The 14,605-nt window shown below is 50.1% G+C and overlaps 1 protein-coding gene across 1 annotated transcript; it reads left to right on the top strand.

Annotated features, from left to right (window-relative positions):
- Positions 1-1,169: 1,169 nt before the first annotated feature.
- On the top strand, positions 1,170-13,075 carry LSM2 (LSM2 homolog, U6 small nuclear RNA and mRNA degradation associated). Its single transcript, NM_001260685.1, has 5 exons — positions 1,170-1,382; positions 1,992-2,059; positions 11,984-12,014; positions 12,429-12,488; positions 12,590-13,075. The coding sequence occupies exons 1-5, from the start codon at positions 1,380-1,382 to the stop codon at positions 12,713-12,715; spliced, it is 288 nt and encodes a 95-aa protein (NP_001247614.1). The 5' UTR covers positions 1,170-1,379; the 3' UTR covers positions 12,716-13,075.
- The last annotated feature ends 1,530 nt before the right edge of the window (positions 13,076-14,605 follow it).

A 14,605-nucleotide genomic window follows, 5' to 3' on the forward strand; every position in this document is an offset into this window, starting at 1 on the left:
CACTGTTGTTGCCCAGGCTGGAGTACAATGGCACGATCTCCACTCACTGCAACTTATACCTCCCGGGTTTACAGGCGCGTGCCACCACACCTGGCTAATTTTTGGGTTTTTAGTAGAGACAGGATTTCGCCATGTTGGCCAGGCTGGTCTAGAACTCCTGACCTCAGGTGATCCATTTGCCTTGGCCTCCCAAAGTGCGGGATTATAGGCGTCAGCCACTGCGCCCGGTCAATTTTTTTTTTTTTTTTTTTTTTTAAGACGGAGTCTCTCTCTGTCACCCAGGCTGGAGTGCGGTGGCCGGATCTCAGCTCACTGCAAGCTCCGCCTCCCGGGTTCACGCCATTCTCCTGCCTCAGCCTCCCGAGTAGCTGGGACTACAGGCACCCGCCACCTCGCCCGGCTAGTTTTTTGTATTTTTTAGTAGAGACGGGGTTTCACCGTGTTAGCCAGGATGGTCTCGATCTCCTGACCTCGTGATCCGCCCGTCTCGGCCTCCCAAAGTGCTGGGATTACAGGCGTGAGCCACCGCGCCCGGCCAATTTTTTTTTTTTTTTTGAGACGAGTCTCGCTCTGTCGCCCAGGCTGCAGTGCAGTGGCATGATCTTGGCTCCCTGCAACCTCCACCTCCCGGGTTCACGCAATTCTCCTTCCTCAGCCTCCCGAGTAGCTGGGATTACAGGCGCCCGCGACCACGCCTGGCTAATTTTTTTTGTATTTTTAGTGAAGACGGGACTTCACCATGTTGGCTAGCCTGGTCTCGAACTCCTGACCTCACACAATCCATCCACCTTGGCCTCTCAGAGTGCTGGGATTGAAGGCGTGAGCCACCGCCCTCGGCCTTTTTTTTTTTTATCAGCTGAATTTAAGATTAAAAACATTTTTTAATTTTATTTTTTGAATTTTATGTTTTTACTTTAACAAATATAGAAAAGTGCACACTTCATAATCTTCACAAACTCCCCACAATTCTCGATAGGATGTGTGTAGAGGGCACGAACACATCACGCTGTGGACGGCAGGGTTATGGAAAACAAAACCTTTTGAGCTCAGACGCCGAGTGCCTCCACCCGCCTAGCAGCCCAGGCTAGGGTCCGCGCCTGCGCAATGGGAGCCGGCCGGCCCTGGAAGAAGTCGGAACGAAGGAAACCCCGCCCCTTTCCCGGCTTCCTCCTCCCCTCGGTTTTACCCAGCTTGCGCTCCCCAGCCGCAAGTCGGCCGCGCTTTACCCTTCAGCGCTTGGAGGGTTCTGCGTCCCTTCCCGCTGCGCCTGCGCGGTCCCGCCTCGCCCCACGCGCGGGCTCGCGCTTCGGTTCTCCCAGACCTGGTCTCAGCATCCGGCTCTTTTCTCGCTCCGGCCCGCTGCCCGCTGCGCCAGCACCATGGTGGGTACCGTGACGTCAAAAGGGGTCGCCCTCGGGGATCTCGGACGGTTGGGGCAGGGGGGTCTGGCCTTTGTCCCCCTAGGCTGGAGTTAGGTCCGGAGTTTTTATCTTCATCGTTAGTCCTGTTCCTCAAGTTCGTTGAGGAGACACCTGAGAGCAAATGGGATTTTTTTTTTCCATGATGAGGAAAAAAACCCCAACCCTGAGAGAGATTCAGTGGGGACAGCGGGAGACGGAAAAGTTAGACCTTAGAGCACTTCTCTGCCAGGCAAGCTTCGGCAGGGTGCGGGTGGGATGTTTTCTGTAATTCATTGAAAGGAGTGGGCAGGTACCCGAGAAAGGTGGTCGATTGAGAGAGCACACTGGGGAGGCCGAGGTATGCAGGGCAGAGCCTCTCTGGGACTTTAAGTGATGGGCTCAATGCAGTGTGCAGAATAATTTGGGCTCCAGCCTTTCACCTCTCAACCAATTATTCTTTCCTGTGAAATTTTGAGAACTGTTAGGGATGCAATGGGGTTCACAATACCGGTATTTGGTAATACTGTCAAGGGACACTCCTCCCTACCATGTTCCTTCCCACATGATGGTTTTCCCCCTCTCTCCCAATAGCTCTTCTATTCTTTTTTCAAGTCCCTTGTGGGCAAGGATGTGGTCGTGGAACTCAAGAATGACCTGAGGTAGGTACCTGTTCCAACAAGTCTGTTGGGGGTGGGTGTGCCCAGGGCCCTGGAACCTCTTTAATTTGAGAAATATTTGAGGGCTGGGTGAGGTGGAATATGTACAGAAGAAATAAATGGCCGGGTGCGGTGGCTCACGCCTGTAATCTCAGCACTTTGGGAGGCTGAGGTGGGCGGATCACGAGGTCAGGAGATCAAGACCATCCTGGCTAACACGGTGAAACCCTGTCTCTACTAAAAATACAAAAAATTAGCCAGGCATGGTGGCAGGCCCCTGTAGTCCCAGCTACTTTGGAGGCTGAGGCAGGAGAATGGCGTGAACCTGGGAGGCAGAGCTTGCAGTGAGCCCAGATCACGCCACTGCACTCCAGCCTGGGTGACAGAGCGAGGCTCTGTCTCAAACAAACAAAAGAAATAAATGGGTGGGGTGCAGTGGCTCACGCCTGTAATCCGAGCACTTTGGGAGACTGAGGAGGGAGGATTGCTTGAGCCCAGGAGTTTGAGGCTGCAGTGAGCAGTGATTACTCCATTGCACTCTAGCCAGGGCAATAGAGCAAGACCCCATCTCTAAGACAAATTTTAAAATTTAACAATAAATAAATGCCTTGTGCCTTAAATTTACAGATAAGCTTGGGGATTGTATTGTGTATTGGAAAACAATACAAAGCAATATACAGTTTAAAGAGTAAATACTGGTCAGGTGTGGTGGCTCATGGGCTGGACGTGTGGCTCATGCCTGTAATCCCAGCACTTTGGGAGGCCGAGGTGGGTGAATCACGAGGTCAGGAGTTCAAGACCAGTCTGGCCAAGATGGTGAAACCCCGTCTCTACTAAAAATACAAAAATTAGCCAGGCATGGTGGCAGGTGCCTGTAATCCCAGCTACTTGGGAGGCTGAGGCAGGAAAATCGCTTGAACCTGGGTGGCAGAGGTTGCAGTGAGCTGAGATTACACCACTGCACTCCAGCCTGGGTGACAGAGTGAGACTCTGTCTCAAAAAAAATAAATAAAGAGTAAGTACTAGGCTGGCCATGGTGGCTCACACCTGTAATCTCAGCACTTTGGGAGGCTGAGGCAGGAGGATCACTTGAGTCCAGGATGTCGAGACTAGCCTGGGCAACATAGAACCATTTCTATAAAAGATTAGCCAGATGTGGTTTACATGCCTGTAGTCCCAGCTATTCGGGAGACTGAGGTGGGAGGATCACTTGAACCCAGGAGGTCGAGGCTGCAGTGAGCCATGATTGTACCACTTTACTCCAGCCTGGGTGACAGAGGAAGACTGTCTCAAAAAAGAACAGGCCAGGCCAGGCGCAGTGGCTCACGCCTGTAATCCCAGCACTTTCGGAGGCCGAGGTGGGCGGATCACGAGGTCAGGAGATTGAGACCATCCTGCCTAACATGGTGAAACCCCATCTCTACTAAAAATACAAAAAATTAGCCTGGTGTGGTGGCGGGCGCCTGTAGTTCCAGCTACTTGGGAGGCTGAGGCAGGAGAATGGCATGAACCCAGGAGGTGGAGCTTGCAGTGAGCCAAGATGGCACCACTGCACTCCAGCCTGGGCGACCAGAGCGAGACTCCATCTCAAAAAAATAAACAAAAAAACAGAACAGGCCATAGGCTGGGCATGGTGGCTCATGCCTGTAATCCCAGCACTTTGGGAGGCTGAGGTGGGTGGATCACAAGGTCAAGAGATTGAGACCAGCCTGGCCAACATGGTGAAACCTACGTATTAGATATGCTACTGTGTATCTAATACCTAGTATAGGCCAGTTGTATGATAGGTGCTTAAGGAAAGAAAAATAATATCTGAAGACCTATTGACTAAGCACTATTCTGAATACATTTATTGATTGATTTCTCAAACACTCCTTAGTAATATGTACTATTGCTGTTATACATATGAGGAAACTGAGGCTTAGATCAGCTATACCACTTGTTCAAGTCTACAAAACTAGTAAGTGATACAGAACAGAAATATGATTATGTCCAGCTTTTTTCTTTTTCTTTTTCTTTTTTCTTTTTTTTTTTTGAGATAGTCTCGCTCTGTCGCCCAGGCTGGAATGCAGTGGTGTGATCTCTGCTCACTGTAAGCTCTGCCTCCCGGGTTCATGCCATTCTCCTGCCTCAGCCTCCCCAGCAGCTGGAACTATAGGCGCCTGCCACCACACCTGGCTAATTTTTGTATTTTTAGTAGAGACGGGGTTTCACCGTGTTAGCCAGGATGGTCTTGATCTCCTGACCTTGTGATCCGCCTGCCTCGGCCTCCCAAAGTGCTGGGATTACAGGCGTGAGCCACTGCGCCTGGCTTTTTTTTTTTTTTTTTTTGAGATGGAGTCTCTGTCACCTACGCTGGAGTGCAGTGGCGCGATCTCGGCTCACTGCAGCCTCCGCTTCCTGGGCTGAAGCAATTCTCTGCCTCAGCCTCCCGAGTAGCTGTGATTACAGGCGTCCACCACTATGCCTAGCTAATTCTTGTATTTTTAGTGGAGAAGGGGTTTCACCATCTAGGCTAGGCTGGTCTTGAACTCTTGACCTTGTGATCCACCCGCCTTGGCCTCCCAAAGTGATGGGATTACAGGTGTGAGCCACTGCACCTAGTCCTATTTTCTTTCTTAAAATAATATTTATTTATTTAAAAATTAGAGACAGTGTCTCGCTTTGTTACTCAGGCTGGTTTCAAACTCTTGAGTTCAAGCAATCCTCTTGCTTCAGCTTTCCGAAGTGCTGGGGTTACAGGCATGAGCCAGCATGCCTGGCCCTGTACTTATCTGTACAGTCCTTTAAATGATATGTACATTTAGGCCAGATGCAGTGGCCCACACCTGTAATCCCAGCACTTTGGGAAGTCAAGGCGGGCAGATGCCTGAGGTCAGGAGTTTGAGACCAGCTTGTCCAATATGGTGAAACCCCCATCTCTACTAAAAATACAAAAATCAGCCAGGCGTGGTGTTGTGTGCCTGTAATCCCAGCTGTTCGGGAGGCTGATGCAGGAGAATTGCTTGAACCCAGAAGGCGGACGTTGTAGTGAGCTGAGATCAGGCCACTGCACTCCAGCCTGGGCGACAGACTGAGACTCCATCTCAAAAAAAAAAAAAAAAAGTACATTTAAAATATTGATACCTATTATCTCGTTATCCTTTAGAAAGATGGGGTCAATTGTATTCTCTTCCCAAAAGTGTCTTCCACATTTATTTTTTTGAGATGGGGGTCTCACTGTGTTGTCCAGGCTGGAGTGTAATGGCACAGTCATAGCTCATTCAGCCTCCTGAATAGGTGGGGCTACATGCCACCACGCCCAGCTAATTTTTTAATTATTTGGAGAGGCAGAGTCTCACTGTGTTGCCCAGGCTGGTCTCAAACTCTTGGGCTCAAGCAGTCCTGCCACCTTGGCCTCCCAAAGTGCTGGAATTACAGGCATGTGCCATGTGCCTGGTTGTCTTCCACATTTCTATGTGATTTAATTTCTTCGTGGGTTACACGTTGACATGGCAGGGAATGGTGAGGAGAGGAACTTAAGGGCCGTTGCATTTTAGAACAGAGGTTTCCGTTTGTGGCACTGGCCATGCAGGTGGTATCGATGTGTATAGATTGGGGACACAGAGCAAGACAAGTATGGAAATCACTAGCAGTCTTAGGCAATTTGGTGTGATGACTTGTTTTTGATTCTCTTCTCCTTACTGGGCCTTTTATTTGGGAAGCCTGACTGTTGTGTTATAACCCTAGGCCCTAAAATACCTTTTTTTTTTTTTTTGAGACAGATTCGTGCCCTGTCACCCAGGCTGGAGTGCAATGATGCGATCTCGGCTCACTGCAACCTCCGCCTACTGGGTTCAAGCAATTCTCCAGACTCAGCCTCCCTGGTAGCTGGGATTACAGGCACACGCCACCACGCCTGGTTAATTTTTTGTATCTTTAGTAGAGACAGGGTTTCACCATGTTAGTCAGGCTAGTCTCCAACTCCTGACCTCGTGATCTGCCTGCCCCAGCCTCCCAAAGTACTGGAATCCCAGATATGAGCCACCGTGCCCGGCCCCAGTAACATTTCTTTTTCTTTTTTTCCTTTTTTTTTTTTTTTTTCCCCCGAGACGAGTCTCACTCTGTCGCCAGGCTGCAATGGCACTATCTCAGCTCACTGTAACCTCCGACTCCCTGGTTCAAGTGATTATCCTGCCTCAGCCTCCCGAGTAGCTGGCATTATACGCATGCACCACCACGTCCAGCTAATCTTTGTATTTTTATTAGAGAAGGGGGTTTCACTATGTTGGCCAGGATGGTCTTGATCTCCTGACTTGTGATCTACCCACCTTGGCCTCCCAAAGTACTGGAATTACAGGAGTGAGCCACCGTGCCCAGCCTTCTTTTTTTTCTATTTTTGTTTGAGACGTGGTCTCACTTTGTCGCCCAGGTTGGAGTGCAGTGGCGCGATCTCGGCTCACTGCAACCTCTGCTGTCCAGGTTCAAGTGATTCTCCTGCCTCAGTCTCCCAAGTAGCTGGGATCATAGGCGCCTGCCACCATACCTAGCTAATTTGTGTATTTTTTTTTTTTTGAGACGGAGTCTCGCTGTGTCGCCAGGCTGGAGTGCAGTGGCCGGATCTCAGCTCACTGCAAGCTCCGCCTCCCAGGTTCACGCCGTTCTCCTGCCTCAGCCTCCCGAGTAGCTGGGACTACAGGCGCCCGCCACCTCGCCCGGCTAGTTTTTTGTATTTTTTAGTAGAGACGGGGTTTCACCGTGTTAGCCAGGATGGTCTCGATCTCCTGACCTCGTGATCCACCCGTTTCGGCCTCCCAAAGTGCTGGGATTACAGGCTTGAGCCACCGTGCCCAGCCCAATTTGTGTATTTTTAGTAGACTTGGGGTTTCACCATCTTCGTCAGGCTGGTCTTGAATTCCTGACCTCATGATCCACCCGCCGCAGCCTCCCAAAGTGCTGGGATTACAGACGTGAGCCACTGCACTTGGCCTTTTTATATTAATTTTAAAAATTTTCATAGAGACAGGGTCTTGGCCATGTTGCCCAGGCTGGTCTTGAACTCTTGGACTCAAGTGATCCTCCCACCTCAGCCTCCCAAAGTGCAGGTGTGAGCCAACACGTATGTGGCTCTAAAGTGACTTTTCTGTTGGGATGAGAAAGAAGATCTTTCTCCTTTTTTTTGCTTAAGACAGGGTCTCACTCTAATGCCCAGGCTGGAGCGCAGTGGTGCGATCTTGGCTCACTGCAACCTCTGCCTCCCAGGTTCAAATGATTCTTCCACCTCAGCATCCTGAATAGCTGGGATTACAGGTGCACACCACCACTCCCAGCTAATTTTTTTGTATTTTTAGTGGAGATGGGGTTTCACCATGTTGGCCAGCTTGGTCTCAAACTCCTGACCTCAAGTGATCCTCCCGCCTCGGCCTCCCAAACCAGGTGTGAGCCACCACGCCTGGCCAAAAGTTCTTTCTCTTATGCTTGCTGTCAGACCACTTTTGTGCTATGTATTTCCTCCTCCTTAAGGGACTTAATAAAAAGACACCACGGCCGATCGCAGTGGCTCACGCCTGTAATTCCAGCACTTTGGGAGGCTGAGGCGGGTGGATCACGAGGTCAGGAGATTGAGACCATCCTGGCTAACACGGTGAAACCCCGTCTCTACTAAAAATACAAAAAATTAGCTGGGCATGGTGGTGGGTGCCTGCAGTCCCAGCTACTCGGGAGGCTGAGGCAGGACAATTGCTGGAACTTGGGAGGCGGAGCTTGCAGTGAGCCAAGATCGTGCCACTGCACTCCAGCCTGGGCGACAGAGAGAGACTCCGTCTCAAAAAAAAAAAAAAAGACACCACTTTGTGCAATTCCTAAATGTTATTTCACTAATGGAGATGGTGGGGTGCTGTCACATGTTTTTCAGCAGCCAGCAATATGGTGAGAACATGACTGAGGCAGTGGGTTTGAGATACTGGGTGTTTGTTTTTGTTTTTAGGCAGACTCACCCTCTATCTCAAAAAATAATAATGATTGCCCAGTATTGTACTAGTTCATTTAAATTAATTTCTATAGCATATTTAGGTGGGTCTTTCTTTTATATTCTTTTTTTTTTTTTTTTTGAGACAGAGTCTCTCTCTGTCGCCCAGGCTGGAGTGCAGTGGCTGGATCTCAGCTCACTGCAAGCTCTGCCCCCCGGGTTTACGTCTTTCTCCTGCCTCAGCCTCCCGAGTAGCTGGGACTACAGGTGCCCGCCACCTCGCCCGGCTAGTTTTTTGTATTTTTTAGTAGAGACGGGGTTTCACCGTAGCTAGGATGGTCTCGATCTCCTGACCTCGTGATCTGCCCATCTCGGCCTCCCAAAGTGCTGGGATTACAGGCTTGAGCCACCGCGCCCGGCCGCTTCTTTTTTTTTTTTTTTTTTGAGACAGAGCCTTACTCTGTCGCCCAGGCTGGAATGCAGTGGCGTGATCTTGGCTCACTGCAACCAGGCGTGCACCACACACAGCTAATTTTTGTATTTTTATATTTAGTTTAAAATTTTTTTTTTCTTTTCCTTCTGGGTTCGAGTGATTCTCATGCCTCACCTCCTGAGTAGCTGGGATTATAGGTACACACCACAATGCCCGGCTAATTTGTTTTGTTTTGTTTTGTTTTGTTTTTTTGAGACAGAGTCTGGCTCTGTCGCCCAGGCTGGAGTGCAGTGGTAGGATCTCGGCTCACTGCAAGCTCCGCCTCCCGGGTTCAAGCGATTCTCCTGCATCAGCCTCCTGAGTAGCTGGGACTATAGGTGCATGCCACCACGCCTGGCTAATTTTTTGTATTTTTAGTAGAGACAGGGTTTCACAGTGCTAGCCAGGATGGTCTTGATCTCCTGACCTTGTGATCTGCCCGCCTCGGCCTCCCAAAGTGCTGGGATTACAGGCATGAGCCACCGCACCCGGACAATTTATATATATATATATTTTTTTTTTTTTTTTGAGACGGAGTCTTGCTCTGTCACCCAGGCTGGAGTGCAGTGGCCGGATCTCAGCTCACTGCAAGCTCCGCCTCCCGGGTTTACGCCATTCTCCTGCCTCAGCCTCCTGAGTAGCTGGGACTACAGGCGCCCGCCACCTCGCCCGGCTATTTTTTTGTATTTTTTAGTAGAGACGGGGTTTCACCGTGTTAGCCGGGATCGTCTCTCGATCTCCTGACCTCGTGATCCGCCCATCTCGGCCTCCCAAAGTGCTGGGATTACAGGCTTGAGCCACCGCGCCCGGCCAATTTTTATATTTTTAGTAGAGATGAGGATTTGCCGTGTTGGCCAGGCTGGTCTGAAAGTCCTGGCTTCAAGTGATCCGCCCACCCTGGCCTCTTAAAGTGCTAGAATTATAGGCATGAGCCACTGTGCATGGCCTGGACGCTGGGTTTTAAAGACTTTCAGAATTTTAACAAAAATTGGAGTCCCAACAGAGAACTGCTAACTTTATTTTTGGCAAGATAAGGACATTTTTAAAACTGCTATTTATTATGATTATTTTTATTTATTTATTTATTTTGAGATGGAGTCTCACTCTGTCACCTGGGCTGGAGTGCAGTGGCTCGATCTCGGCTCACTGCAACCTCCGCCTACCTGGTTCAAGTGATTCTCCTGCTTCAGTCTCCCGAGTAGCTGGGATTACAGGCGTCCGCCACTATGCCCAGCTAATTTTTTGTATTTTTAGTAGAGATAGGGTTTCACGATGTTGGCCAGGCTGGTCTCGAACACCTGACCTCGTGATTCACCCGCCTCAGCCTCCCAAAGTGCTGCGACTATAGGCGTGAGCCACCATGCCCGGACACAATTATTTTCTTTTATAACTTTAGAGATGAAGTCTTGCTGTGTTGTCTGGACTGTTCTGCAGCTGGCTTCAAGCGATCCTCCTGCCTCAGCCTCCCAAAGTGCTGGGATTACAGGCTTGAGCAACGGTGCCCAGCCAAAGGGTGTTTTTTTAAATTTTTGCACCATTCTCTCAAAGAGCGCTGGTGTTTTGATAGCATTCCTCAAATAGCATTTTAAGGGGCTCGAGGATTGGAGAATGGAGAGGACATCACTCGTGCCTGGATCATCAAGAGTAATGCTGCCGCCGGGCGCGGTGGCTCAAGCCTGTAATCCCAGCACTTTGGGAGGCCGAGACGGGTGAATCACCAGGTCAGGAGTTTGAGACCAGCCTGGCTAACACGGTGAAACCCCGTCTCTACTAAAAAATACAAAAAACTAGCCGGGCAAGGTGGCAGGCGCCTGTAGTCCCAGCTACTCGGGAGGCTGAGGCAGGAGAATGGCGTAAACCCGGGAGGCGGAGCTTGCAGTGAGCTGAGATCCGGCCACTGCACTCCAGCCTCGGCGACAGAGCGAGACTCCGTCTCAAAAAAAAAAAAAAAAAAAAAAAAAGTAATGCCGCCTACCTTTATCTACATATGGGGCTCTGGTTCCAAAGCAGTAAATGTTTGAAAATAGCTAGCCTGGGCGACATTCACAGTGAGACCCTTTCTCTACAAAAAAAAAAAAATCAGCTGGGCATGGTGGCTCACGCCTGTAATCATAGCTACTCAAGTGGCCGCAATAAACCATGATCACGCCATTTCACTCCAGCCTGGGTCACAGAGTGAGACCCTGTCTCACAAAAAAAAAAAAAAAGCTGATGGTTTTGGGAGTCAGACAGACTTGGACTGAAGTTCCTGTTTGTTCTAAACTCAGAAAGTTTAAAACAACCTCTCTTAGCCCCTAAGGTAGTAACTACTTCAAAAGATGCTGTAAAGATTACAAATACTATATAGAACACACGTCTAGCCTTTACCAGTTGTTTAATGGTAGCTATGAAGAATAGGTTGGTTTGGCCGGGCATAGTGGTTCACACCTGTAATCCCAGCACTTTGGGAAGCTGAGGTGGGCAAATTGCCTGAGGTCAGGAGTTAAAGACCAGCCTGGCCAACATGGTGAAACCCCATCTCTACTAAAAATAAAAAATTAGCCGGGCATGATGGCGTGCGCCTGAAGTCCTAGCTACTCAGGAGGCTGAGGCAGGAGAATCACTTGAACCTGGGAAGCTGAGGTTGCAGTGAGCCAAGATCACACCACTGCACTTCAGCCTGGGCGACAGTGAGACTCCATTTCAAAAAAAAAAAAAGGGGGGCCGGGCACGGTGGCTCACGCCTGTAATCCCTCCCAGCACTTTGGGAGGCCCAGGCGGGCAGATCACGAGGTCAGGAGATTGAGACCATCCTGGCTAACGTGCTGAAACCCTGTCTCTACTAAAAATGCAAAAAAATTAGCTGGGCGTGGTGGTGAGGGCCTGTAGTCCTAGCTACTCCAGAGGCTGAGGCAGGAGAATGGCATGAACCCGGGAGGCGGAGCTTGCAGTGAGCTGAGATCGTGCCAGTGGACTCCAGCCTGGGTGACAGAGCAAGACTCCGTCTCAAAAAAAAAAACGGCGCGGTGGCTCATGCCTGTAATCCCAGCACTTTGGGAGGCCAAGGCGGGTGGATCACGAGGTCAGGAGATCGAGACCACGGTGAAACCCCGTCTCTGCTACAAACACAAAAAATTAGCAGGACGCCTGTAGTCCCAGTTACTCGGGAGGCTGAGGCAGGAGACTGGTGTGAACCCAGGAGGTGGAGCTTGCAGTGAGCTGAGATCGTGCGTGCCACTGTACTCCAGCCTAGGTGACAGAGCGAGACTCCGTCTCAAAAAAAAAAAAAAAAAAGAAAATTGGATTGGTTTAGGGAGAGGAGATGTCGGGATGTCGGGTTGAAAATAAACTACTCTGTTAGCCGTCTTTCCTACTCCAGGGCTTAGGAATTTCCCCTTTTGGTTGTACCTTTTTCTGACTTCAAGTCCTTGACTTCTCCCAGTCATGTTCTCATCCCAGCTCTGAAGTCACCTCTATGTTGACTTTGTTATAAACTAATTTGATTCTTCTCTCCCTCTGCCCTTGACAGCATCTGTGGAACCCTCCATTCTGTGGATCAGGTGAGATATAGTAAAGGCCCAGAATTGGTTCCTGGGGAAGGAGAGGGTTGGGTTCTTACATCATGTCTCTAGGGTTAATAATGGTGTTATTCGGCCAGGTGTGGTGGCTCATGCCTATAGTCCCAGCATGTTGAGAGGCCGAGGCCTGAGGTCAGGAGTTAAAGACAAGCCTGACCAACATGGTGAAACCCTGTCTCTACTAAAAATACAAAAAATTAGCCGGGCATTGTGGTGCATCCCTATAATCCCAGCTACTCCAGAGAGGCTGAGGCAGGAAAATCGCTTGAGCCCAGGAGGCGGAGGTTGCAGTGAGCCAAGATGGTGCCCTTGCACTCCAGCCTGGGCAACAAGAGCAAAACTCTGTCTCAATAAATAAATAAATAAATAATAATGGTGTTCATCTTCCTTTCCTAGTATCTCAACATCAAACTAACTGACATCAGTGTCACAGACCCTGAGAAATATCCTCACATGGTAAGTTGGGGTCTGTGGAGAAGAGGAAATAAAGCAGGAGGCCTCTGGGTGGTTAGAGGACATTTTTAAGGGTGTTTTCACATTTGTCCATCTTTGTCTAGTTATCAGTGAAGAACTGCTTCATTCGGGGCTCAGTGGTCCGATATGTGCAGCTGCCAGCAGACGAGGTCGACACACAGTTGCTGCAGGATGCGGCAAGGAAAGAAGCCCTGCAGCAGAAACAGTGATGGCTCCTCCTCCTCTTCCCCTCCCTCTTTTATTGGTGACCTGTAACCCCAAGTCCCAGCCCAGAACCCCTAACCCCGAATACTTGAAGGGGTTTTGTTTTTTTACTAATGATGGTTTTGTGGGTTTTTTTTAAGGGATGAGTGGATGAGAGGAATAATAGGGAACAGCTATCCTCTCTTGAGAAGGGGAGGATAAGTAGGCTGGGAAACTTCAAAGCCTTCCCAGTCCCCAGCACCTGCCTTTCTCACTACTTCCCTGGAGATGGTAGGAGAGTTTCCTAGGTCTTTCCAGGGCAGCATGTGATTCATTTGGGGATGGAAGGAATCTGTCCCGCATCGGGAATAAAATTTATGATGCAAATTCGTGTTTTGGTTCTGTTACTGTGTGTTGGGCAGGGTGCTGGGATGTGGAAAAGGATGTCAAATTCATCCAAGTCCCTGTTACTCTCCATTAACCCAGCCAAGAATCCAACTCAGCTTCCCACTACTCTCCTTGGTATAAAGCATATAATACAGTTGCTGTTCACCATGTTTCCCCAACATGCCCCTACCTGCATGTTCTCCCTCTGGCCTTTTGCTTATACCATACCTGCAACTGGAGTGCTTGGTGTCCTTCCATTAATGTGACAGTGTTATAAGATGCACTTCATGCTACCGGACTTTGCCAATCCAACCAAATCAGTACATGTTTTCTGAATATGTACAGAAGATAAATACAAGTGATGTAATTTATATTTTGGAGAAAAGTTGTGACTGGGAATTACTAAACTTCATTCACTCATTCAGCAAAGAGTTCATGATAACAGATGAGACTTCTCAGCCTTAAGGGACCGTTAGAGACCATCTAGCATGACCCTCCTTTTCTTGTTTTTGAGATGGGAGTCTTGCTCTGTCGCCCAGGGTGGAGTGCACTGGTGTGGTCTGGCTCACTGCAACCTCCGCCTCCTGGTTCAAGTGATTCTCCTGCCTCAGCTCCGAGTAGCTGGGATTACAGATGCCCACCACCATGCCCGGCTAATATTTTTTTTTTTTTTTTTTTTTTTTTGAGATGGAGTCTCACTCTGTCACCCAGGCTGGAGTGCAGTGGTATGATCTTAGTTCACTGCAATCTCCGCTTCCAGGTTCAAGTGATTTTCTTGCCTCAGCCTCCCAAGTAGCTGGGATTACAGGTGTGTGCCACCACACCTGGCTAATTTTTGTATTTTTACAAATACTCCAGCTCTGTCTCCAAGCTGGAGTGCAGTGGCACCATCTTGGCTCATTGCAATCTCCACCTCCAGGGTTCAAGCAATTCCCTGCCTCAGGCTCCGGGGTAGCTGGGATTACAGGCGCCCGCCACCACGCCTGGCTAATTTTTGTATTTTTAGTAGAGATGGGGTTTCACCACCTTGGCCTGGCTGGTCTTGAACTCCTGACCTTGTGATCCACCCGCCTCGGCCTCCCAGAGTGCTGGGATTACAGGCATGAGACGGGCTTTCACCATCTTGGCCAGGCTGGTCTGGAACTTTTGACCTCAGGTGATCCGCCCGCCTTGGCCTCCCAAAGTCCTGGGATTGATTATAGGCGTGAGCCACCGCGCCCGGCCGTCACCCTTTTCTCATACATGAGGAGATGAGGCTCAAAGAGGAAGCTGGACGCCAGGGCCTCGGCAAATGGACCTCCCCTTCGGTCCTCATCAGGCTGCTCCCTCCTGGGCTCTTCCCCGATACCGGGTGGGGAACGCTCTCCACCTGCAGGGCCAGCTGACCCTCTTGGGCCAGTTCCCTAGCTGCCCGCTGGGCGCCGCCCTCGCCACCCGGCCCGAGGACCCGCGCAAGGTGCCCGTGGCGGCGCCTGACGGGAGCGCGGTGCCCGGGGGCGTCCTCTCGTCCTGCGTCCGCGCCCAGCGCC

The sequence above is a fragment of the Macaca mulatta genome, chromosome 4 (genome assembly GCF_049350105.2).
Source record: "Macaca mulatta isolate MMU2019108-1 chromosome 4, T2T-MMU8v2.0, whole genome shotgun sequence".
Lineage (NCBI taxonomy): Eukaryota > Metazoa > Chordata > Mammalia > Primates > Cercopithecidae > Macaca > Macaca mulatta.